The sequence below is a fragment of the Trichechus manatus genome, unplaced genomic scaffold (genome assembly GCF_000243295.1).
Source record: "Trichechus manatus latirostris isolate Lorelei unplaced genomic scaffold, TriManLat1.0 scaffold00070, whole genome shotgun sequence".
Taxonomy (NCBI): Eukaryota; Metazoa; Chordata; class Mammalia; order Sirenia; family Trichechidae; genus Trichechus; species Trichechus manatus.
The window spans coordinates 3,454,529-3,480,096 of NW_004444006.1; the positions used below are offsets into that span (position 1 = coordinate 3,454,529).

At 39.2% G+C, this 25,568-nt stretch overlaps 1 protein-coding gene across 1 annotated transcript in view; it reads right to left on the minus strand.

Moving 5' to 3' along the window:
- The window catches only part of OPHN1 (oligophrenin 1), a 628,143-nt gene that overhangs the window by 351,314 nt on the left and 251,261 nt on the right, over positions 1-25,568 (minus strand). The window contains exons 4-5 of the mRNA XM_004380093.2: positions 11,987-12,048; positions 6,699-6,770 (exon numbers count right to left, since the gene is read on the minus strand). Coding sequence (XP_004380150.1) covers positions 6,699-6,770; positions 11,987-12,048 — 134 coding nt within the window. The remainder of the gene's footprint in view (positions 1-6,698; positions 6,771-11,986; positions 12,049-25,568) is intronic.

The following is a 25,568-nucleotide window of genomic DNA, read 5'->3' on the forward strand; positions in this document are numbered from 1 at the left end:
TGGCTTTTCTTATTGCTTTTCTCTCTCTCCCTTCCTACCATTTCTTTCTCCCACCCAGCTAGCCCCGTGTGCCATTCCCTCCCCTTCTTGACAAGCTGTGAGTTTTTGGTTTACTTGCCTTCTTCTCTTTTTTTTTTTATTGTTTTTTGGGCTTTTTCTGTTACTTCTCTCTCATTTCCTTCCTTTCCTTTCTCCTGTTAAGCTAGGCTTGACAGGCTGGGATTTTTTTGGTTTGTTTGCTTTGTTCTTTTATTTTTTTTTTCTTTTCTTCTTTTTTTCTGTTTCTTCTCTTTTCTTTCCTTCCTCCCACCCACCCACCCTTGTGCACCACCTTGTGCCCCTTCTGGAGGGGTCATGCTGCACAGCTTGGTTGGAGAGTCACTGCATGTGGCCTAGCCGGTTCTGCCCCATTGTCGCTGACTGGCTCCTTCACTGCCATTTTATTTACTTATTGTTTCTTTCTTTCTTTCTTTTAGTCTTTTTGTTTGTTTTTTGTTGTTGTTATTGTTTCTTCTCTCTCTCTCCCTTCCTTTACTTTCTCCCATCCACCCAGCCCAATGTACTGCACCCAACTTCTTGGTGGGCTGTGCTCTACCACTTGGCTGGAGAGCCTCAAGCACATGGTCTCCCCAGCTCTGCGCCACCCCCACAGGAGAGATCCCCCAGTGCTGTATTTTTATTTTTCTTTATCTTTCCCCTTCTCCTTTCCCTTCTTCCTCCCATCTAGGCCCTGCACTGTCTCCGCCCCTTCCTGACAGGCTGTGCCACCCATTGATAGAGACATCAACTTGCCACCACCCCAATTCTGCCCTGCTCCCAAAAGCAGGTGCCCCCACCATTATATTTTTTGTTGTTGTTGTTTTTATTTTTTTAATTTTTTTATTTGTTTGTTTGATTGTTGGTTTCTTCCCTCTCTTTCTCCTTTTTCCTTTTCTTTCTCCCACCCACCTAGCCCCGTGTGTGACTCATGCTGCTTCTCAACAGGCCAAGCCACACCACTCATCACACGGCCTTGCCAGGTCTACCCGCCCCCATCCGCCAAATCCTACTGCATCGCCATTTTATTTACTTTTTTCTTTTTATTATTTTTTATACTTCATTTTTTGCTTTTTTCACTATTTTTGCCTTTGTTTCTCTCTCTTCCTTCTCGTCTTTCAACTACCCACTTACGTCCACCCATCAAATCCTCTCCTTTCCCTCCTGCCTATATGCGCTGTGTGCCAAGTGCCACGCACCCAAGAGGTACCAACTCAGATGTTCGGACACCACCCTGCACAGCCACCCAGCCTCACCCCATCACCCCATCGCCCCCAGTTCGTGCCGCAAACTACCCATCCCCACCCCCCACCCCTGCTGGACCCACCCTGCTGCACCACAGCTGAGTAAACGGCCCTGCTCACCCGGACAGGTGGTAAGAAGTGTCATGCCCAAGGTGAAAAAGCAACAAAACACACTCAGCCTGGCAGCCGAGACATAACCAAATAAAACAAAAAAGCTGGATGACACAATCAAGTCTACAATCAATAAATGATGAAAATAATTTCTGAATGTCACAGAGACAGAAGACAATATCAAAACATATTAAAAAAAACAAGAGATGATGGCTCCACAAAGTGACCAAAATAAAACAACACATAACCTTCTGCTAGACGAAAAGGCACTGGAACTAAATGATAGGGAATGCAGAACTCTAGAATTCAGGGTTCTCCAACAGATAAAGGAAAATGCAGACAAAGTTAAGGAAAAATTAGACAAAATCATGGAAAATACAGACAAAATCATAGAAAAGGCAGACAAAAGAATGGAAGAAATTGGGAAAATAATAAAGGAACAAAGTGTCAAAATAAATAAACAACTAAAAATCATACAAAAACAGCAATTAGAAATCCAAAAGATAAACAAGATTTCAGAAATGGACAGTGCAATAGAAGGTTTTAGGAGCAAACATGAAACAACAGAAGACAGGATTAGCAAAATTAAAAACAAATCCTTGGATACTACTTTGAGAAAAAAACCAAGCAAAATAAACAAACCCTGACAACAATGTGGGATACAAGCAAAAGCAAAAATTTGCATGTGATTGGAGTTCCAGGACACTGGGGGGAAAATGGAAAACTTAGGATCATAGAAGATTTCCTGACATAAAACTTTTCTAATATTGTGAAAGATGAAAAGCAGACTATCCAGGAAGCTCAACGAACCATACGTAGGATAGACCCCAAAAGAAAAACATCAAGACCTACCACAATCACACTCACTAAAACAAAAGACAAAGATCCTGTGAGCAGTTTGAGAAAAATGAAAAGTCACATACAAAAGGGAAACAATAAGACTAAGCTCTGATTACTTGGCAGAAACCATGCAGGCAAGAAGGTAATGGGATGACATATATAAAATCTTGAAAGAAAACAACTGCTAACCAAGAATAATACACCCTGCAAAACTCTCGCTCAAATATCATGGTGAAATTAGGACATTTCCAGATAAACAGAAATTAAGGGAATATGTAAAAACCAAACTAAACTTACAAGAATTATTACAGGGAGTACTTTGGATAGAGAATCAACAACATCAGAAAACAACCTGAATCTAGCACATAAGACAACATCAGTCTGATACCAGCCTAGGTAATGGACTGTCATGGTTTGAATTATGTCCCCCAAAAAATGTGTGTATCAATTTGGCTGGGCCATGATTCCCAGAATTGTGTGGTTGGCCTCCATTTTGTGATTATAATTTTATGTTAAAGAGGATTAGGGTGGGATTGTAACACCACCTTTACCCAGGTCACATCCAATGTAAAGGAAGTTTCCCTGGGATGTGGCCTGCACCACCTTTTATCTCTCAAGAGATAAAAGGAAAGGGAAGCAAGCAGAGAGTTGGGGACCTCATACCATCAAGAAAGCAGTGACAGGAGCAAAGAGCGTTTTTTGGACTGGGGTCCCTGTGCAGAGAAGCTCCTAGTCTGGGGGAACACCAAAGAGAGGAAGGCCAACAGAGAGAAAAAGCCTTCCCCTGGAGCTGACACCCTGAATTTGGACTTTTAGCCTACTTTGACTGTGAGGAAATAAACTTCTCTTTGTTAAAACCATCCACTTGTGGTATTTCTGTTACAGCAGCACTAGATGACTAAGACACGGACTATCAAGGATAAAACTAAAGTAAACAGGGAACCAGACATGTCAGTCTGTAAATGACAACAACATCAGAACACTGAAAGGGAGAATAAACAGTGTAGGTATAGAACTTTCAAATGGAGAGGAAGTCAAGGTGATATCAAGCAAAACAAAGACTGGTTCAAACTTAGGAAGATAGAGGCAAATTTCAAGGTAACTACAAAGAAAGTTAACAAACTTACTCATCAAAAGAAAGAAGAAAAATATAAAGTTTCAGTAAACACAAAATCTACAAAAATGAAAGAAACAAAAAAATATATACAAACAAAAGGAATTCAGCACAGAAAAGAGGAATAAAGAAAACGTTAACCAACACAAAAAAAGGCACTACAAAATGACAGCAATAAACTCACAACTATCAATAATTGCACTGAATGTAAATGGCTTAATGCACCCAAAAAGAGACAGAGAGTGACCGAATGGATAAAAAAACAGGACCCATCACTAAGCCGTCTACAAGAGACAAGCCTTAGAAACAAAGACATAAATTTATTAAAAATCAAAGCATAGAAAACATATATCAAGCAAACAGCTACCAAGAAAAGAGCAGGAGTGACAATACTAATCTCAGATAAAATAGACTTTAAAACAAAATCCACCATAAAAGAGAAAGAAGGGTATTATATAATGATTAAAGGGACCATCTACAATTAAGACATAAGTATAATAAATATATGCACCCAATGACAGGGCTCCAAAATACATAAAACAAACTAACAGCACTGAAAAGAGAAATTGACAGTTTCACAATAATAGAGTCTTCAACACACCATTCTCGGTAAAGGATGGAATATCTAGAAAGAAACTCAACAAAGATACAGAAGATCTAAAAGCCACAATAAACCAATATAACCTCATACACATATATACAAAACTCCACCCAACAGCAGCAAATTACACATTTTTTTCCCAACACACATGGAACGTTCTCCAGAATACACCACATCTTAGGCCACAAAGCAACTCTCAACAAAATCCAAAACATTAAAACAAAGCATCTTCTCTGAACACAACGCCATCAAAGTAGAAATTAATAACAGGAAGAGCAAGGAAAAAAATCAAATACATGGAAACTGAATAACATCCTGCTTAAAAACCACTGGGTAATAGGAGAAATTACAAATAGTGGAGTACTACACAACGATAATGAACAATGATGAATCTGCAAAGCATCTCACAACATGGATGAATCTGGATGGCATTATGCTGACTGAAATAAGTCAATCACAAAACGACAAATCTTGCATGAGACCACTACTATAAAAACTCATGATAAGGTTTACACACAAAAATAAACGATCTTTGATGGTTACAATGGAGGGGAGGAGTGGGAGGGAAAAACACTAAATAGACAATAGGTAAGTGGTAACTTTGGTGAAGGGTAAGACAGTATACCATACTGGGGAAGCCAGCAAAACGTGTCCCAGGCAAGGTCATGGAAGCTCCATAGACACATCCAAACTCCCTGAGGGACCAAATTACCGGCTGAGGGCTGTGGGGACCATGGTCTTGGGGAACATCTAGCTCAATTGGCATAACATAGTTTATCCTACATTCTACTTTGGTGAGTAGTGTCTGGGGTCTTAAAAGCTTGTGAGCAGCCATCTAAGATACTCCACTGGTCTCACCCCATCTGGAGCAAGGGAGAATGAAGAAAACCAAAGACACAAGGGAAATACTAGTCCAAAGGACTAATGGACCACAAGTACTACAGCCTCCACCCGACTGAATCCAGGACAACTAGATGGTGCCTGGCTACCACCACTGACTTCTCTGACAGATATCACAATAGAGGGTCCTGGATAGAGCTGGAGAAAAATGTAGAACAAAATTCTAACTCACACACACACAACCAGTCTTACTGGCTTGACAGACACTGGAGAAACCCCTAGAGTACGGCCTCCCAGACACCCTTATAGCTCAGTAATGAAGTCACTGCTGAGGTTGATTCTTCAGCCAAAGATTAGACAAGCCCATAAAACAATATGAAACTAAATGGGCACACCAGCCCAGGGTCAAAGACAAGAAGGCAGGAGGGTACCAGACAGCTGGTAATGGGCAACCCAAGGTTGAGAAGGAGAGAGTGTTGACATGTTGTACTGTTGGCAACCAATGTCACAAAACCATATGTGTATTAATTGTTTAATGAGAAACTAGTTTGCTCTGTAAACCTTTATCTAAGTACAATAAACAGAATTTTTTAAAAAATAAATACAAGTTCTTCTGTCCTTTAATTACATTCCTTCCCAATAAAGTACTGATGTTAATGAGACCACAGATTGAAAGATGAAGCACTTGGAATCCAGAACACTCACTTTGTTTGAATGCCACTTATTTCAAATAATGCTCACATCAACCTGGCTGATGACATGAGGCAATGGGAGAACATCCACTAGTCGTCCTTTTTATCTCAGAACTTGCTACTTTCATATCCTTAATACAAACTGCTTGTCATGATGGTCCAGGCAATACCCACTAGATGGTGTGTGTATTCTTAGTCCTAAAAGAGCTGGATGGTTGGCCAAGATGCTATATTTTACTTCTGGTAGAAGAGATTATCTTGGCTACATGTTGGCTACATACTGGCACTCACGAATAGGCCTATAGCTAACTGAAAAGACGAAAATTGAAAATTGTTCACACCCCCTTATGAAACACTGGGGAATCAGGGAAATTCATGAGATGGTCAAACTGAAAGGAATCTGAGATTATTTAGCACAGCACTAGCCAATAGAACATTCTGCAATGATGGAAATGTTAATATCTTCACTATCTAATACAGTAGCCACTAGCCACATGTGGATCCTGAGCACTTGAAATATGGTTAGCACAACTGAAAAACTGAACTGTTCATTCTATTTAATTTAAAAAGCTAGTGCCTATTATATGGAACAGCACAGATGTACACAGTGTGGCTTAATGAATTTGGAGCTAGAAAAATCCTCAGGTCCAAATCCTGGACACTATCATTTATTAGCTATGTAACTTTGGTCATGCTATTTATCTTATCCAAGTCTCAGTTGCCTCATTTGTAAATGAGGATATACCACTACCTCACAAGGTTGTTGTGATTTGAGAATACATATAAAGCACCTACCCCAGTGCTCAGCACATACCGAAGTCAATTCCAGTTCATAGCGACCCCACAGGACAGAGTAGAACTGCCCCACAGGGTTTCCAAGGAGCAGCTAGTGGATTCAAACTGCTGACCTTTTTGGTTAGCAGCCATGTTCTTAACCACTGTGCCACCAGGGCCCTGCTCAGAACACAGTAGATAGTAAATACATTTAGCTCATACTATCAAGCTCCTCATCTTTCAGATGGGGCAACTGAAGATACAAAAGGAGAAGTGACTTGTCCACTAGTTGGCAACATAGCCAGGAGCCAATTCCAGATTTTCTAACTTTTTTCTATACTGATTTTTCTTATAGAAACTACCCCTCCAGACCTTTGACGAATGATAGACTAATAGACTACTAAATCACTGTAAAAAACATCTTTTACATTTGAAAGAAAATGTACCTTGGTAAAGCCTATTTGCTCCTTCCGGAAATTTTCCAGGGGCTTGATCAGCAAATCACTAGCATTGTGTACCTAGAGAAAAAGAATAAGCACACAAAACAACTTTGAGGTTAATAAGGTTCAGATACAAGATTCCTTGTTACTAAGGCAATTTCCTTGCAATATACAACCCCACAAAGTATTAACTGGTTTGTTGGTTAGTCTGTTTGTTTTTGTTACAGTCTTTTTTCCACATTGGTCTTAGAAAATCAAATGCTTAGAGAGGAAATGAGAGAAGGAACATTAGGGGCATTTCTCTGTAACTTTACTGATAGTCTGATCTGGGTTTTTAATCCATAAATATTCAGAGTCATGTCTATCACACATGGGGACCTGGAATACATGTGGAAAAAAGAAAAAAATAGAAAATACATGAAAAGGCCAACTGCACCAAGTGCAAACCATTTCATAGTAGGCAAATGAGTTAGCAGTAATAGCATCAGGATAAATTCCAGGATAAATCATTTCCAGTGCTGCCCTGCTGTGTCATAAAACCAGAGCATTTCCTTCAGCACTTGGAGTGTATTATAGCATCATTGAGCACACTGAACCAGGTCTTCAAATTACCTAACTATAGATGCTCGGGAGCTGATGGGTACTAAAAATATGGGCATTTATATTTGGTTCTAAAGATATAAAAACATCCAATCCAAACTGGACCCCTTGCTCAGTGGGCAGGTAAAGTATAAGTTCTGTCCTCATATAAACCTCTTGGGAGATTGCATGTGTCCAAGGCAACAAGTAGGGTTTGGTTCCTGAGTGGTGAGAGTTAACTTGACTAAAATGGAAGGTCTCAGAGAAGGCATCTGAAGGGCTGGCTTTTAGGAACCACTGCATTAATTTCTGATCTATTACTAAACAGGGAAACAATAGACTGGCTTTCCTGTCATATTAGACATAAAGCATCAAGACAAAACACATCTTCACAACAAAAACAGAAGACAGAGCCAGTTTTAACCATTCATGTATTCTCCAGACTAAGAAGCAATTTTAAACCTACCACCAAAAAGCATGTCAATTTGGGTCCATCAGCACATATTTTATCCAGGTCCTGAAGGCCTCCTGTTTGTGTCCAGGTATGATTCAAGGTTCAGCTAAATGGGCAATGTCCTAACAAGGCACTGCTAGTCTTTATGTGAGAACAACCTTGTGATCTCTGTCCTCCTAATCCTAATACTCCTAATACTACCATCCAGGACTGCCCACATGCAACAGGAATATAAAACTTGGAAAGAACAAGTAATTTTTGCCTTAGGGTTAGAGTAATCCTCTATATGTCTCCTGATCACCAGTATTTCTATGCCTGGCCTTCAAAACCCTGTTTGCTACAAGCCTAGCCTTATAAAATCAGGTAACCCACCCCTCCCCTTGATGATTCTTCTAAAAACAGACCTCTTGTCTGCCAATACTTCCAGGCTGTATCTGATTCTCATCTCATCTCTTTTCATCTACTGGATCTACGAAACTTTCCATATCCCAGTTGGTTCTAGTCATACTATAACTTACTTCCCAGTATGACACTTAGGGCTCCCTATATCCCTGGGTGTGTTCATTAGCCAATGGCAAGGAAGTCCATGGATTCATACCTGCAAGATACCCCAGTAGAGGCTTTTCTACAGAGGTCACTGATACCTACAAAGATTCACTTTGATCTCACATCCAATCACAGCCCAACTAGCAAGCCTTGGTATAAAAAGTAAAGATACTGGTGACTCTCCTTGATTGGAAACAAGAATTTTTCTGTGGGAAATACTAGCCTACACACACTACACTTTATTGGACTGTGGTTTATGTGCTATCAACTTTGTGTACCCACCTGGAACCAAATTAGGTCATTGGTATCATAAATGCAATGCAAGGAGTCATTTTTCTTCTTTACTATTTTGGCAGTTTTCAAACCTGGCCACAAATTCTTTGATATTCCTCCCATTGAGAGGTGATGTCTATGTACTCTACACCTTAATGTGAGTAGGCTTGTTACTGCTTTTACCAACAGAGTACTAAAGAAGTGGCACTATGTGATTTCTGAGGCTAGGCCATAAAAGGCCTGAAGCTTCCACTTGGAACACTTCATTTGGGAGCCCCTGAGCCACTTTGTAAGAACTAGGACTACCCTGAGACTATTAAGCTGGAGAGGCCAAATGTAGACACTCTGGTCAACAGTCACAGCTGAGTCCAGCCATCAGTTATCTCTACCAAGGTGCCAAATATGTGAGTGAAGCAGTCTTAGACCCTCCAGATCAACCCATCTCCCAGGTGAATATCATCAATATGGAGTGTGAGAATCATCCAACTGAGCCCTGCCTGAATTCCTAACCCACAAAACAGTGAAATATAAGAAAATGATTTTAGTTTAAGCCACTAAGTTTTAGGGTAGGTTGCTATACAGCAATAGAGAACTAGAAAACCTATTAACCAGTTTCACAAAGGTAACACCAAAAAGTGGCCACCTGGGAAACACTGAAGAAGTTTGTCTTTGAATAAGACGTGATAATACCGTTTCCAAAGAGAGTAACATGGGCTACTAAATATGCAGGCAGCCCCAGGATGGTAGAGGGTTCCTGCTTTTTCATGACCAAAGGGGATTTTCCTACATAAGCAAGTGTGTCAGCATTGTCTCACACAGGGTCCACAGGTCACTGCTTTTTACATGTTTGACCCCAGTTCAGTCTAGGAAAGTAGTACACAATTCACTACAATTGGAGTCGATAGCTTTCTCTTAGTTAGACTGGTGATATTGCTCCCAGTCCCCTACAACACAGATACTCTGAACTTTTTCCTCTCTTTAACACTCATTGGTTATTGTATTACTTTCTGCCAGAACAGAGAGCTAGAGATGTAGGCAAAGGTTATGGTGAAGACTGGCTCTGTTTTCCTTTTCATTCTGTTTTATCTTTAAACTTCTTAGAAGTCTAGCAACTACTTAAAAAAATTCTTTTGAGGAGAATTGGTCTTTAGTGCCCTTTCTGATCGCTGTGTCCATTTTGGAAGCTCTTGGGGAGAACAGCTCTTACCTGCTATCCCACAGTAGAGTCTTCAATATGGGAAGTAACATCCTAAACACATTAGTGAATTTATCTAATCAGGTTCCTATTAGATGAAGTCCAAACTAACACTGGATTAAGGCACTTGGCAGAATAGAGACAGTATTCAACCCAGTAATGTGGGACTACTCAGGAATCTTCAATGGTTAACCAGTTACCAAAAGATGGCATTGAGGATGCACTGTTTGAAATATTATGGGCCTCTTTAGAGGATCCTTGGTGGTTCTCAAAGACAGAACTTGCACATTGCCAACAGAGTCCCCTTCAGAGTAAAAAAGGCATCCAGGCGTACCTCCTATCTCTGATCATATAGGAAGTCTGTTATCCACACTTTTAAAGGCCACCTTCTGAGATACTACTACCTCCCCCAGATATCTATTCTACTATTTAAGAACATCACAGCTGGAATGCTCCTCCTCATGTCTTCCCTACATAGTTCCTGCCACAATTTAAATTCATTTATGAGAATGACTAGACATTTACAACGGGCACATTCTAGAGCCATGAACTTGCTTCCTGTTATTCCAAAGTTTCTTTTTGCCTCTTCTTTTAGAAAGAATAAAAATGTGTTTAACACCTCCCAAATTATCCAGATTGGGGTACAGGAGTCCTTTTACCTCAGCTCCAGGTAATGGGAGAAGTTCAATCAAGCAGTGAATTCCTGGCATGGTGTGAAAGGCCCCGATGAACCTATCCTTCACAACATTCCTGGAATTAAGTGGGAAATGGGGAGCCAACACTCATGTGATCTGAAGAGCTATGGTGACAAAAGGGCACAATACAATTAAAGACAGAAGAAAATTAGTCAATCCTGTGGCAGAGGACCAGCAAGAAGAGTGGGAAAAACAACCTCTCAAAAGATAACTCCTACTTCAATATTTTAGAGGTTTGTTATTAGGTAAATAAAAGGGATCAAGAAACAACTAGGGTTGAAGAGAAGTACAGCTAAGCTTTCTAGTTGCTTCTGAATGAATTGAGGGTGAATGTCTTCGAGATCAACATTGGCAGCAGTCCACAAACTCTTTGGGCAGAGTATTTAGTAGAGTGAGGACTGGCTAGTGAGCCATTTGCTAAGCTCCAGGAAAAACACCCATATTGGTCTCTCCTTAGAAACAAATTTTTGGAAGCAAATCTTGCTATCTTTAGAAGCAAATCTTAAACCGAGAGAATTCCCAAGTCACATTTCCTCAGCTAAATCTTCGGGAAATCAACAATAACTAGAAACAACACTTACATAACCAATTTTTTGCTCTTTGTCAAACACTTCCATATTCATTATATCATTCTGAGTACTTACAGCAACCATGGGAGGCAGGGATTATTTTTTTCATTTTACAAATAAGGAAAGGGAGGCCCAGAGAAATAAAGTGATTAGTCTGAAGTCAACAAGAACGTTAGTGGTATTCTAAGTCTCTAACTGCCCTACCACCAAGACCTGCCTTCAGTTCTACCTCTCTAGGAGCCTAGATGGGATATGAGGAGTAGTCTGAGAGGTCAGTACCACACTGTCGAAGGGGAGAAAGACTACAGATGAAAGAACTCTTGCTACTGGCATAAATGTATTTAACAAGCTTGAGAAGCCAATAGTAAGTCAGTCATCCTCTGAGAAAAAGGGAAGGCAAACCTCTTTCCTGTCCTCGCCAGAGTTCCCACCTTACCCTCACACCCCTAATACAAACTAATATCGACCAACTAAGGTACTTTAGCATGGTTTTCCCTTGTAAGTCCCCAGTAGGTCTGGGGTGGGATCTAAGGATCTGCATTTTTAACAATTTCCCAGGGGATACTGATTCTGCTGCTCTGAGGACTAGACAAAAAGATTATTCTTTAAATCATTAAAATAATTAGATTTTAAATGTAAGGGGGAAAACATCTGCACATCGATTTAAATAAAACAATAACTGACAAATATAAATAAAGGCTGTATTTGTATTTCTGGAAGCAGAGAAACAAATTAACAAAAAGATAATTCAGAAAGATTACAATTTTTGTCAACATATTCAATAGCCTAGTTTAATCTCTTCTGAAATCTTTTGTCACTGAAACAGACAGAGATAGGGTATCCACACTAATTTCTCTCTACCTAATACCAAATCTCAGAATGGGAGCTTGCACAAAAACAGAAACAGCAGAGGATGAATCCACCCAACAAGGACAGGAAAAATCCCTATGATCTCAGCTCCAGGCCCAGTGTCGATGACCTACCATCATCATCCTCTCGTTTTCTACTTCATTGAGCAATTCAGCAAATTCTTTGAAGGATTCAGCTGGAAGGAGAGAATAAAAGACGAAGCAAATTAATCATGTGGCTTGATAGGCAAGTGGACAGAGATCTGTGGGACATGAGGTAGGGACCAGTGTCCCAAACTCACATGGCCACTTGAGGAAGGTGCCAAATGCTAATGAATGTTTCTTTATTGCTAACACCTCTGAGCTCTTTCATAGGTGATATTTCATTTAATCCTCACAGCTACACTTGGGAACAGCCAGGACTTCTCTCATTTCATAGACAAGCAAACAGATTAGAAGAGGAGGCAATGAGTTACTGTGGAAAGGCTCTACAGTAGATCCCAAGATTTGGGTTGAGTCCCTGCTCCACTACTCACAAACCCAAACAACTTTCTGTCAATCAATTTAGACTCATCATGCCTCAATTCCCTCATTTGTAAAATATTAATAATAGTTACTTCAGAGTAGGTATGGAGATCAAATGAAATAATGGGATGGCAACAGGTTTTATTATCATTTTCCTTAGTTTTAGAAGCACTGAGGTTGAGTAAAAAGCACATTCAACTCACCACCTGTGTGACCTTAAGTAAGTTACTCATTCTCTCTGAGGCCTATTTTCCTTTTCTAAAAATAATTCCTATCTCAGTGGGTTGCTCTGATGTCTAAGTAAGATAATACATGCACAGTTCTCAGCACACATGGCAACCATTCAATCACTGTTAGTTCTCTTCCTTTCTTCTTGTTCTAAGGTAGTGATTGTCTTCCCTAACTACACATTAACTGAGGCACACTCACTGCTGTCAAGTTGATTCCAACTCAAAGTGACCTTATAGGACAGAGTAGAACTCCCCCATAGAGTTTCCAAGGCTGTAAATCTTTACGGAAGCAGACTGTCACATCTTTCTCCCAGAGCGGCTGGTGGATTTGAATCACCAGCCTTTAGGTTAGCAGCCAAGTGCTTAACCACTGCACCACCAGGGCTCTTTATTAACTGAGGAGCTTAAACAAATACCAGTGACACACTCCTCCCCAGACCAATTAAACCTGGATTCACCTGCTAAGTGCCAGAAAGTTTGATTGGCCTGACACAATAAAAATGCAGAGCTTGAGTCAGGAAATAAAGTTTAACTATCTGGGAGTATGTTCTTACATTAAAAAAAAATGAATAAAACAAAATTATAACAACAAAACTATACTCTAGTAGTAAAAAGAGCAGTAAGACCCAGCTACTCTCTTGTACACTCTTTGACTGATTCCTGTTATATTTAACCCTCCCCCTCCCCAATTTTATCAGGGGAACGTGGACATTAGGTCTAAAAACATAAACAAGGTAAATACCTTGTTCCACAGTAACACAACGGAGTCATATGGTCTTGTCCAAACCCTCATGTGATGCTTCAAGACCCTGGGAAACATCCACAATTATTAGTTATCCAGCCCCTGCTCAAACACCTCCAATGACATGATGGTATGGTAACAAACTTGTCCTGATGTGCGTAGGACTGTCCGAGTTTTAAAACTGAAATCCCCACGTTCCAAGAAATTTCCCAGCCCTGGGCAAACCGAGGCAGTTCGTTACTCTAAATGCCTGGGTGCTTACTCTCTCCTGTAGTAAGTCATTCCCCACTTTTTGGATGTCTCTATTAAAGCTTCTTCCTTAATATTAATGAAAAATCCACCTCCCTGTATTCTAGTTGTGTTTCTTCTCAGTTTCTTGAAGAAAGAGACCTTTGCAGGATTGAAGATAAAAAAGGCAAATGGTATCTTAGAAAGAATATTAGACAGGGTGTTAGATGATGAGGATTCTAGCTTAGGAGTCAGCATAGAGAAATAAAAGGAGCACAACCTCGAGAGAGAGAGAGACCTGGATTTACAACAATATTCTGCCACCCTCTCACTATCTGACTTAACCTTTGATCTTCAGTTGCATCAGTTGTAAATTGGGCATCATGATATTCATCTGAGAGTGTTTCTGTAAGGATTAAACTAGATGGTAAATGTAGAGTGCCAACACATAAACCAGTAAACCCATTGCTGCCGAGTCGATTCTGACTCATGGTGACCCCATTGTGTCAGAGTAAACTTGTGCTCCCTGGGGTTTTCTTCGCTGTTTTTTCAGATGTAGACTGCCAGGCCTTTATTCTGAGGTGCCTCTGGGTGGACTTGAACTTCCAACTTTGTTAGCAGCTGAATGCGTTAATCATTTGCACCACCCAGGGACTCCTGCCAACACACAGTATGTGATATATGATAAATGTTAGTCCCTTCTCCCCCAACCTTCTACTCTTCTAGTCTCAGTTCTGCCACTTACTGGAAGGATGACTGTCAGCAAGTCACTTCTTCTCCCTGGACTTCAATTTATTCATATACATAAATAGTAAACTAAGCTAAACAGTTTTTAATATCCCTTCAAATTCTAATAACTACTATTCTAAATCTCCCAACTTCTCACCAGAAACAGGAAGTATATTCTCAAGTGGTATCTGAATTAAAGAAAATATACTGAAAACCTGGAAAAAACAAATGCTGCCATGTTAACATTTTTCTAATAAAAAATAGATCTTACCCTCCTATGGGGACTGGACAACTTGTCCAGTATTTCTAGTATCAAGGAAACTAAGTTCAGGGTCAATACAGGACACAAAACAATGTGTTTCTTCTGAAGATTAAGTTGCACAAATACCTGGGAAAATGACCTTTGCAAAAAACTGCAAATTTATTCAAAACTGTACCACAGCATAGAGAAGAAAAAATTCTAAGTAAGACTCAGAGAGAGTAAACAGGAAAAAATGAGAATGTTCATTAACCTCCTGCCTTCAAATACTTTATGCTACGAAAAAAGTGACAGAATTTTTTTTTGTTTTTCTGGCATACTCTAGGCAAGATGAGCTTGCCTCTAAAGGAAATGTGACAAGTACATTGGAATGTTTTCAGGAAAAGATTAATTTCTGGAACTGTAAATGTGTCAAGCCCTCCAGCTGAGGTTTATATACATTAGACCAATCAATCCTCACAATGACATTGTTAGGTAGGTGCTACTATCCCTAATTAAAAAGGGAAAAAACCAAGGCTCACAGACACTGAGCAGCTTGTTCAAGGTCACAGAGGAAGTTAAATATCAGAGCTAGGTTTCAAATTCAGGCCTGTAGTCCTGAAAGAGCTAAGGTCTTGCCACTGTCACACTGCCCATACCTCTCCTGGTAGAGGTAGTTGATAATTAGATTATCAAAAACCACAGGAATAGATTATCAAACAGAGAAAGTGGGAAGCCACTCATACCAGCAGCTAGGCTTTTAAAATGAGTCTAACATTATCATTCACAAGAAAGAGACTCAAAATTCCACTATATTAAGGATGTCTCACAGTGAGTTTTGGCTAAGAAGGTCACAACTTTTTTTTCTTTTCTAATTGAGAAAAAATTTACATGCCATAAAATGCACTGCTTTTTAGGTGTATAATTCAGTGGTTTTTAGTACATTCACAATATTGTGGAACATCACCACTAATTACAGAACACTGTCATCACCCCCAGATAAAACCTTGAATCCATTAGCAGTAATTCCCCATTCCCCGAATTCTGGCCCTTAGCAAAGATTAATCTACTTTCTGTCTCTACGGATTTGCCAATTCTAGGCATTTCATATAAATGGAATCATACGGTATCTGGTGCTTTGTGTCTGGATTCTTATTCCCTTAGCATAATGTTCTCAAGGTTCATTCATACCGTAGCATGTACTTCCTTCCTTTATATAGCTCAGTAATATTCCAGTGTATCAATACACCACATTTTGTTTATCAATTCATCAGGTGATGGGTATTTGGGTTCTATTTATCGAAAATTATGAATAGTGCTGCCATAAACCTTTGTTTACAAGATTTTGTTTGAACACCTGTTTTCAATTCTTCGGGGTATATACCTAGCAATGTAATTGCTGGGTCACATGGTAACTCTATGTTTCATTTTTTTAGAAACTACCAAAGTTGTTTTCCAAACAGAATGCATCATTTTACATTCCAATCAGCTATGTATAAGAGCTTAAATGTCTATATATCCTTGCGAACACTTGTTATCTTCCATCTTTTTGATCATTACCATCCCGGTGGATGTGAAGTGGTGGCACCTCATTGTGGTTTTTATTTACAATTACCTCATGACTAATGGGGAGCACCACTGGCACAGTGGTTAAGAGCTTAGCTGCTAACCAAAAGGTCAGCAGATAGAATCCAACAGCCGCTCCTTGGAAACCCTATGGGGCAGTTCTCCTCTGCCCTACAGAGTCGCTACAGAATCCCTGTGAGTTGGAATTAACTTGATGGCAACGAGTTTGGTTTGGTTTGTTAACGACTAATGATATTGAGCATCTTTTCATGTGCCTATTGGCCATTTGTATATCTTCTTCGGAGAAATGGCAATTGAAATCCTTTTCCAAGTTTTTAATTGGGTTATTTGTCTTCCCATTGTTGATTTGTAAGAGTACTTCATATTCTGAACACAGGTCCCTTGTCAGAGATATGATTTGCAAAAAGTTTCTCCCATTATGTAGGTTGCCTTTTCATTTTCATTATAGTATCCTCTTATGCATAAACATTTTTTAATAGTCTAAATTATCTATTTTTTCTTTTGCCACTTGTCTTTTTATAATCATATATGAGAAAACACTGCCTAATGAAGGTCATAAAGATTTATACCTGTTTTCTTCTAAGAATACTATACATTGAGCTCGTACATTATGTTGTTGATTCACCTCTTTTTTTTAATTGTGTTTTAGGTGAAAGTTTACAACTCAAGTTAGTGTCTCATACAAAAATTAATACACATATTGTTTTGCAACATTAGTTACAATCTCCAAAATCTGAGAGCACACTCCCCCTTTCCCTGTGTCCACTCAACCAGTTCCTGTCCCTTCCTGCCTTCTCATCCAGCCTCCGGACAGGAGCCATGCATTTGGTCTTGTGTATCTGACTGAAAAGAAGCACACTCCTCACGTGTATTATTTCTTGTTTTATACTCTTGTTTAATCTTTGTCTGAAGAGTGGGCTTCCGTAATGGTTTCAGTTCTGGCTTTACAGAGCATCCGGGGGCTGTAATTTCAGGTGATCCTCCAGTCTCTGTCACACCATTAAGTCTGGTCTTTTTACGTGAATTTGAATTCTGCACCACACTTTTCTCCCACTCCAGCCGGGACTCTCTGTTGTGTTCCCTGTCAGGGCGGTCATTGGAGGTAGCCGGACACCATCTACTTTTTCTGGTCGCAGGCTGGTGGAGTTTATGTGGTCCTTTAGTCTCTTGGGCTAATATTTTCCTGTTTCCTTGGTTTTCATCATTCTCCTTTGCTCCAAGTGGGATGGGACCAACTGATGCATCTTAGATGGCTGCTCACAAGCTTTTAACACCCCAGACGCCACTCACCAAAGTGGGATGCAGAACATTTTCTTAATAAACTTGGTTATGTCGACTGACATAGATGTCTCCCGAAACAATAGTCCCCGGGCCCTTGCCCCAGCTACTCTGTCCCTCAAAGTGTTTGGATGTGTCCAGGAAACTTCTTAGCTTTTGCTGTGGTCCAGTTGTGCTGAGTTCCCCCGTATTGTGTAATCCTTCCCTTCACCGAAGTTGATCCTTGTCTACGATCTAGTTAGTGAATTCCCCTCCCCCTCCCTCCACACCCTCATAACCATCAAAGAATGATTTTTTCTATGTTTAAACCTTTTCTTGAGTTCTTATAATAGTGGCCTCGTACAATATTTGTCTTTTTATGACTGACTAATTTCACTCGCAATAACGCCCTCCAGATTCATCACTGTTGTGAGATGTTTTGCAGGTTCATCATTGTTCTTTATTGTTGCACAGTATTCCATTGTGTGTAGGTACCATAATTTGTTTATCCATTCGTCTGTTGATGGGCACCTAGGTTGCTTCCATCTTTTTGCTGTTATGAACAATGATGCAGTGAACATCAGTGTGCATATGTCTATTCATCTGATGGCTCTTATTTCTCTAGGATTATTCCTAGGAGTGAGATCGCTGAATCATACGGTACTTCTATTTCTAGCTTTTTAAGGAAGTGCCAAAACATTTTCCAAAGTGGATGTACCATTTTACATTTCCACGAGCACTGCCATAATGTTCCAATCTCTCCACAATCTCTACGACTTGTATTATTCTGTGTTTTTTCTTTTTTTTTTTTTTTTTTTGGATTAGTGCCAGCCTTGTTGGAGTAAGATGGTACCTCACTCCAATTTTGATTTGCATTTCTCTAATGGGTAACAATCTTGAGCATTCCCTCATGTATCTGTTAGCTAACTGAATGTTTTCTTTGGTGAAGTGTCGGTTGATATCCTTTGCCCATTTTTTAATTGGATTATTTGTCTTTTTGCTGTTGACCTGTTGCAGTATCTTGCAGATTTTAGAGACTAAACTCATATCTGATATATGGTAGCCAAAATTTTTTTCCCAGTGTCTAGGTTCTCTTTTTACTCTTTTGGTGAAGTCTTTGGATGAGCATAACCATTTGATTTTTAGGAGCTCCCAGTTATCTAATTTCTCTTCTGGTGTTCATGCATTGTTAGTTATGGTTTGTATTCTGCTTATACCATGTATAAGGGCTCCTAGCGTCTCCATTTTTTTCTTCCATGATCTTTATAATTTTAGATTTTAGATTTAGGTCTTTGATCCATTTTGAGTTACTTTTTGTACGTGGTTTGAGGTATGGGACCTGTTCATTTTTTTGCAATGGATATCTAGTTATGCCAGCACCATTTGTTAAAAGACTGTCTTTTCCCCATTTAATGGGCTTTGGAACTTTGTCAAATATCAGCTGCTCATAGCTGGATGAATTTATGTCTGGATTTTCAATTCTGTTCCATTGGTCTACGTACCTGTTGTTGTACTACTACAAGGCTGTTTTGACTACCATGGTGGTATAACAGGTTCTAAAATCAGGTAGTGTGAGGCCTCCTAATTTATTCTTCTTCTGCAGGAATGCTTTACTTATCTGAGGTCTCTTCTCTTTCCATGTGAAGTTGGTAATTTGTTTCTCCATCTCATTAAAAAATGCCGTTGGAATTTGGATTGCGATTACATTGTATCTGTAGATCACTTTGGGTAGAATTGACATCTTCACAATGTTGAGTCTTCCTATCCATGAGCACGGTATGTTTTGCCACTTATGTAGGTCTTTTTTGGTTCCTTGCAGCAGTGTTTTGTACTTTTCTTTGTGTAGGTCTTTTATGTCTCTGGTTATGTTTATTTCTAAGTACTTTATCTTCCTGGAAGCTATTGTAAATGGTATTTATTAGGTGATTTCCTTTTCAAAATTCTCTTTGTTGGTGTAGAGGAATCCAACTGATTTTTGTATGTTTAGCTTGTATCCTAATACTTTGTTGAAATCTATTAGTTCCAGTAGTTTTCATGTGGATTCTTTGGGTTTTCTGTGTATAAGATCATATCACCTGTGAATAAGGATACTTTTACTTCTTCCTTACCAGCTTGGATGCCCTTTATTTCTTTTTCATACCTTACTGCTTTGGCTAGGACCTCCAGCACAATGTTGAATAAGAGTGGTGATAAAGGCCATCTTTGGTTCTCATTCTCAAAGGGAATGCTTTCAGTCTCTCTGCATTTAGAATGATGTTGGCTGTTGCCTTTGTATAAATGTCCTTTATTATTTGAAAGAATTTCTCTTCTATTCCTATTTTGCTGAAAAAAAATTTTTATAAGGATTATGTGTTGGACCTTGTCAGATGCCTTTTCTGCATCAATTGATAAGATCATGTGGTTCTTATCTTCAGTTTTATTTATGTGATGGATTACACTGACTGATTTTCTAATGTTGAACCATCCCTGCATACCTGGTATGAATCCCACTTGGTAATGATGAATTATTTTTTTGATATGCTGCTGAATTCTATTGGCTAGAATTTTGTTGACGATTTTTGCATCTATGTTCATGAGGCATATTGGTCTCTAATATTCTTTTATTGTGGTGCCTTTACTTAGCAGTGGTATCAGGGTTATGCTGGCTTCACAGAATGAGTTAAGGAGTATTCCATCCCTTTCTATGCTCTGAAATACCTTTACCAGTAGTTGTGTTAACTCTCTCTGAAAGTTTGGTAGAATTCTCCAGTTGAAGCTATCAAGGCAAGGGCTTTTTTTTTTTGTTGTTGTTGTTGGGAGTTTTTTTTATTATATCTTGTTTTGTTATGGTTTTATTTAGTTTTTCTACCTCGGTTTGTGTTAGTTTAGGTAGATAGTATATATCTAGAAATTTATCCATTTCCTCTAGGTTTTCAAATTTGTTGGAAGAGTTTTTTTATACTATTTTGTTAGGATTCTTTTTTTTTTCAGTTGAGCCTGTTGTGATATCGCCCATCTCATTTCTTATTCAGGTTATTTGCTTCCTCTCCTGTTTTTCTTTTGTCAGTTTGGCCAATAGTTTGTCGATTTTGTTGATCTTTTCAAAGAACCAACTTTTAGTATTGTTGACTCTTTCAATTGTTTTTCTATTCTCTAATTTCATTTCTTTCTGCTCTAATCTTTATTATCTCATTTTTCTGGCAACTGTGGGCTTCTTTTGCTACTCTCCTTCTATTAGTTTGAGTTATAGGGTTAATGTTTTGATTTTAGCCCCTTCTTCTTTTTTGATGTGTGCATTTATTGCTATAAATTGACTTCTGAGCACTGCTTTTGCTGTGTCCCAAAGGTTCTTGTAAGATGTGTTTTAATTCTCATTTGATTCTGTGAATTTCCTTATTCCATCCTTAATTTCTTCTATAACCCAGTAGTTTTTGAGCAAGGTGTTGTTTAGTTTCCAGGCGTTTGGTTTTTTTTTTTTTTCCTTGTTTTTTCTGTTATTCATTTCTACTTGTAGGGCTTTATGGTCAGAACAGATGCTTTGGATTCTGTTAACGCTTGCTTTATGGCCAAATATGTGGTCTATTCTGGAGAATGTTCCATGTGCATTGGAAAAGAAAATATACTTGGCTGCTGTTGGGTGCAGTGTTCTGTATATGTCTGAGAGATCAAATTGGTTGATTGTAGCATTTAGATCTTCTGTGTCTTTGTTGAGCTTCTTTCTGGATGTTCTGTCCTTCACCGAAAGTGGTGTGCTGAAGTCTCTTACTATTATTCCGGAGCTGTCTATTTCTTTTCTCAATGCTGTTAGAGTTTGTTTTATGTATTTTGGAGCCCTGTCATTGGGTAGTTATATATATTATTACGGATACGTCCTCCTGGTGTATTGACCATTTAATCATTATATAGTGTCCTTCCTTATCCTTTGTGGTAGATTTTACTTTAAAGTCTTTTTTTGTCAGAAATTAATATTGCCACTCCTATTTTTTGGTTGTTGTTTCCTTGATATATTTTTTCCATTCTTTGAGTTTTAATTTGTTTGTGTCTTTGTGTCTAAGGTGTGTCTCTTATAGGCAGCATATAGACAGATCGTGTTTTTTTATCCATTCTGTCACTCTCTTTCTCTTGATCGGTGCATTTCATCCATTTACATTCAGTGTAATTATTGGTAGGTACGAACTCACTGCTGTTATTTTGATGTATCTTTTGGGTGTGGTGTGCACAGTTTCTTTGTTCCACTTAATTTTCTGTGCTGAGTCATTTTTCTTTACGTATTTTCTTTTTGTCTTTTTCATTACTGTTGAGTTTGTGTTTGCTGAGTCTTTATGTTTTTCTTCTTTTTTATTCTGATGGGTATATTTCTTAGCTTCCTTTGTTGTTACCTTAAAATTTACCTTTATTTTTGTAAGTTTAAGCCAATCTTTTATTTCTTGATAAGGCCTTAACTTCCTCTCCATATGGAAGTTCTATGACTACACTATTTGTTTGCTATTTTTGTTTTGACGTTGTCATCATTTCCATATTGACATCACTGATTCCCTATTTTCAGTCTTTTAGCTTTGACTTGTTTTTGTGACTTCCCTATCTGGGTTGATAACTGGTCATTCTATACTCTGTTCTAGTCTTGGGTTATTGTATAACCAGAGGACTCCCTTTAATATTTCTTGTACTTTGGGTTTGTTTTTTACAAATTCCTTTAATTTCTGTTTATCTGAAAATACCCTAATTTCACCATTTTATTAATGAGACAGGTTTGCTGGATATGTAATTCTTGGCTGTCAATTATTTTTTTCAGGACTTTACATATGCCATCCCATTGCCTTCTTGCCTGTATGGTTTCTGCTGAGTAGTTAGAATTTAGCCTTATTTGTTCTCTTCTGTAGGTGACTTTTCATTTATCCCTAGCTGCTCTCAATATTTTATCTTTGTCTTTGGTGTAGACAGTGTGATTTTAATATCTCTTGGTGACTCTCTTTTGGGATGTACCATGTGTGGGGTTCGTTGAGCTTCTTGGATAGATATTTCTCATCTTTCATGATATCAGGGAAGTTTTCTGCCAGCAAATCTTCAACAACTCTCTCTGTGTTTTCTGTTATCCCCCTGCCCCACCATTTTAGTACTCCATTCACTCGTAGGGTATTGCTCTTGATAAAGTCTCACCTAATTCTTAGGCTTTTTTTTCTTTCATTTTTTTAATTATTATTTTTTATTGTTGTAGTTCAAATGAAATTTACATTTCAAGTTAGTCTCCCATACAAAAATTTATACTACATTGTTATGTGACCATAATTGCTCACCCCATACTGTGACAGCACACTCCTCCTTTCCACCCGATTCCCCATGTCTATTCAACCAGGTCCTAAACCTCTCTGCCTTCCCATCTCACCTCCGGACAGAAGGTGCCCCGTTTAGTAACCTGTATCTACTTGAGCTAAGAGGCACACTCCTCATGAGTATCACTTTATGTCCCACAGTCCAGACCAATCCGTTTCTGAAGAGTTGGCCTCAGAAACTGTTTTAGTTCTGGGCTGATAGAGAATCTGGGAGCCATGCTTTCTGCAGTTCCTCCAGACTCAGTCAGACCATTAAGTCTGGTATTCTTACTAGAATTTGAGTTCTGCACCCCACCTTTCTCCTGCTCCATCAGGGACTCTCTGTTGTGTTCCCTGTCAGGGCGGTCTTTGGTGGTAGCCGGGCACCATCTAGTTCTTCCGCTCTCAGGCAGACGAAGTCTCTGGTTTATATGGCCCTTTCTGTCTCTTGGGCTAATACTTTCCTTGTATCTTTGGTGTTCTTCATTGTCCTTTACTTCAGGTGGTTGGGACAGATTGATACATCTTAGATGGCCATTTGCAAGCTTTTAAGACCCCAGATGTCACTCACTGAAGTAGGATGCACAACATTTACTCTTTCTTGTTTTTTTTTTTTGTCTCCCATACAAAATTTTTATACATAGTTATGAGACCCTAATTGCTCACCCCATTCTGCAAGAGCACACTCCTCCTTTCTGCCCGATTCCCCATGACTATTCAACCACCTCCTAACACTCTCTGCCTTCCCATCTCACCTCTGGACAGAAGCTGTCCCTTTGGTCTCTTGTATCTACTTGACTAAGAGGTACACTCTTCATGAGTATCACTTTATTTCCCACAGTCCAGTCCAATCCCTGTCTGAAGAGTTGGCCTCAGAAATTGTTTTAGTGCTGGGCTGAGAGTCCAGGGGCCATGCCTTCTGGGGTGCCTCCAGTCTCAGTCAGACCATTATGTCTGGTGTTCTAACTAGAATTTGACTTCTGCACCTCATCCTTCTACTGCTCCATCAGGGACCCTCAGTTATGTTCCCTGTCAGGACGTTCATTGGTGGTAGCCAGGCACATCTAGTTCTTCTGGTCTCAGGCTGATGAAGTCTCTGGTTTATGTGGCCCATTCTGTCTCTTGGGTGAATACTTTCCTTGTGTCTTTGGTGTTCTTTGTTCTCCCTTACTCTAAGTGGGTGGGACCAATTGATACATCTTAGATGGCCGCTTGCAACCTTATAAGACCCCAGAGGCCACTCACCAAACTAGGATGCAGAACATTTTCTCAATAAGCTTTGTTTTGCCAGTTGACCTAGATGTTCCCTGAAAGCATGGTCCCCAGACCCCCTATCCACAATACTCTGTCTCAAAACGTATTTGATTATATTCAGGAAACTTCTTAGCTTTGGTTTAGTCCAGTTGCGCTGACTTCCCCTGTAGTGTGTGCTGTCCTTCCCTTCACCTAAGATGATTCTTATCTACAATCTATTTAGTAAATAACCATCACCCTCGCGCCCCACCCCCGTAACCATCAAAGAATATTTTCTTCTGAGTTTAAACCTTTTCGTGACTTCTTATAATAGTGGTCTTATACAGTTATTTGTCCTTCTGTGACTGACTAAATTCACTCAGCATAATCAGTTCCAGCTTCCACCATGCTATATGATGTTACATAGCTTCACAGTTGTTCTTTATCTTTGCGTAATATTCCACTGTGTGGATATACAATAATTTGTTTATCCATTCGTCCGTTGATGGGCACCTAGGTTGCTTCCATTTTTTGCTATTGTGAACAGTTCTGCAATGAACATGGGTGTTCATATGTCTATTCATGTGACAGCTCTTGTCTCTCTAGGCTATATTCCAAGGAGTGGGATAGCTGGATCATATAGTACTTCTACTTCTAGCTTCTTAAGGAAGCGTCAAATCGATTTCCAAAGTGGTTGTACAATATTCCATTCCCACTAACAGTGTATAAGTGTTCAAGTCTCTCCACAACCTCTCCAGCATTTATTATTTTGTGTTTTTTGACTTAATGCTAGGCTTGTTGGGGTGAAATGATATCTCATTGTAGTTCTGATCTGTATGTCTCTAATGCCTAATGATCGTGAGCATTTCTTCACGTGTCTATAGGCCGCATGAATATCTTCTTGGTGAAGGGCCTGTTCATAACCTTTGCCCATTTTTTACCTGGGTTATTTGTCCTTTTGCTGTTGAGGTTTTGCAGTATCTTGTAGATTTTAGAGATTAGACGCTAATCGGATTTGTCATAGCCAAAAACTTTTTCCCAGTCTGCAGGTTGTCTTTTTTCACTTTTGGTGAAGTTTTTTGATAAGCATAAGTGCTTCATTTTTAGGAGCTCCCATTTATCTAGTCTCTTCTTGTGCTTGTGCATTGTTCCTTATGGTTTGTATTGTGTTTATGCCATGTATTAGGGCTCCTAGTGTTGTACCTATTTTTTCTTCCATGATCTTTACCATTTTTGATTTTATATTTAAGTCTTTGATCCATTTTGAGTTAGTTTTTGTACATGTGTGAGGTATGGGTCTTGTTTTAGTTTTTTGCAGATGGATGTCCAGTTATGCCAACACCATTTGCTAAAGAAACTGTCTTTTCCCCATTTAATGGACTTTGGGCCTTTGTCAAATATTAGCTGCTCATACGTGCATGAGCTTATATCTGGATTCTCAACTCTGTTCCATTGGTCTATGTATCTGTAGTTGAACCACTACCATGCTGTTTTGACTACCATGGCAGTATAATAGGTCCCAAAATCCAGTAGTGTAAAGCCTCCCACTTTGTTCTTCTTCGTGAGTAAATGCTTTATTCATTATGGGCCTCTTCCCTTTCCATATGAAGTTCATGATTTGTTTCTCCATCTCATTAAAAAATGCTGGTGGAGAGGACTT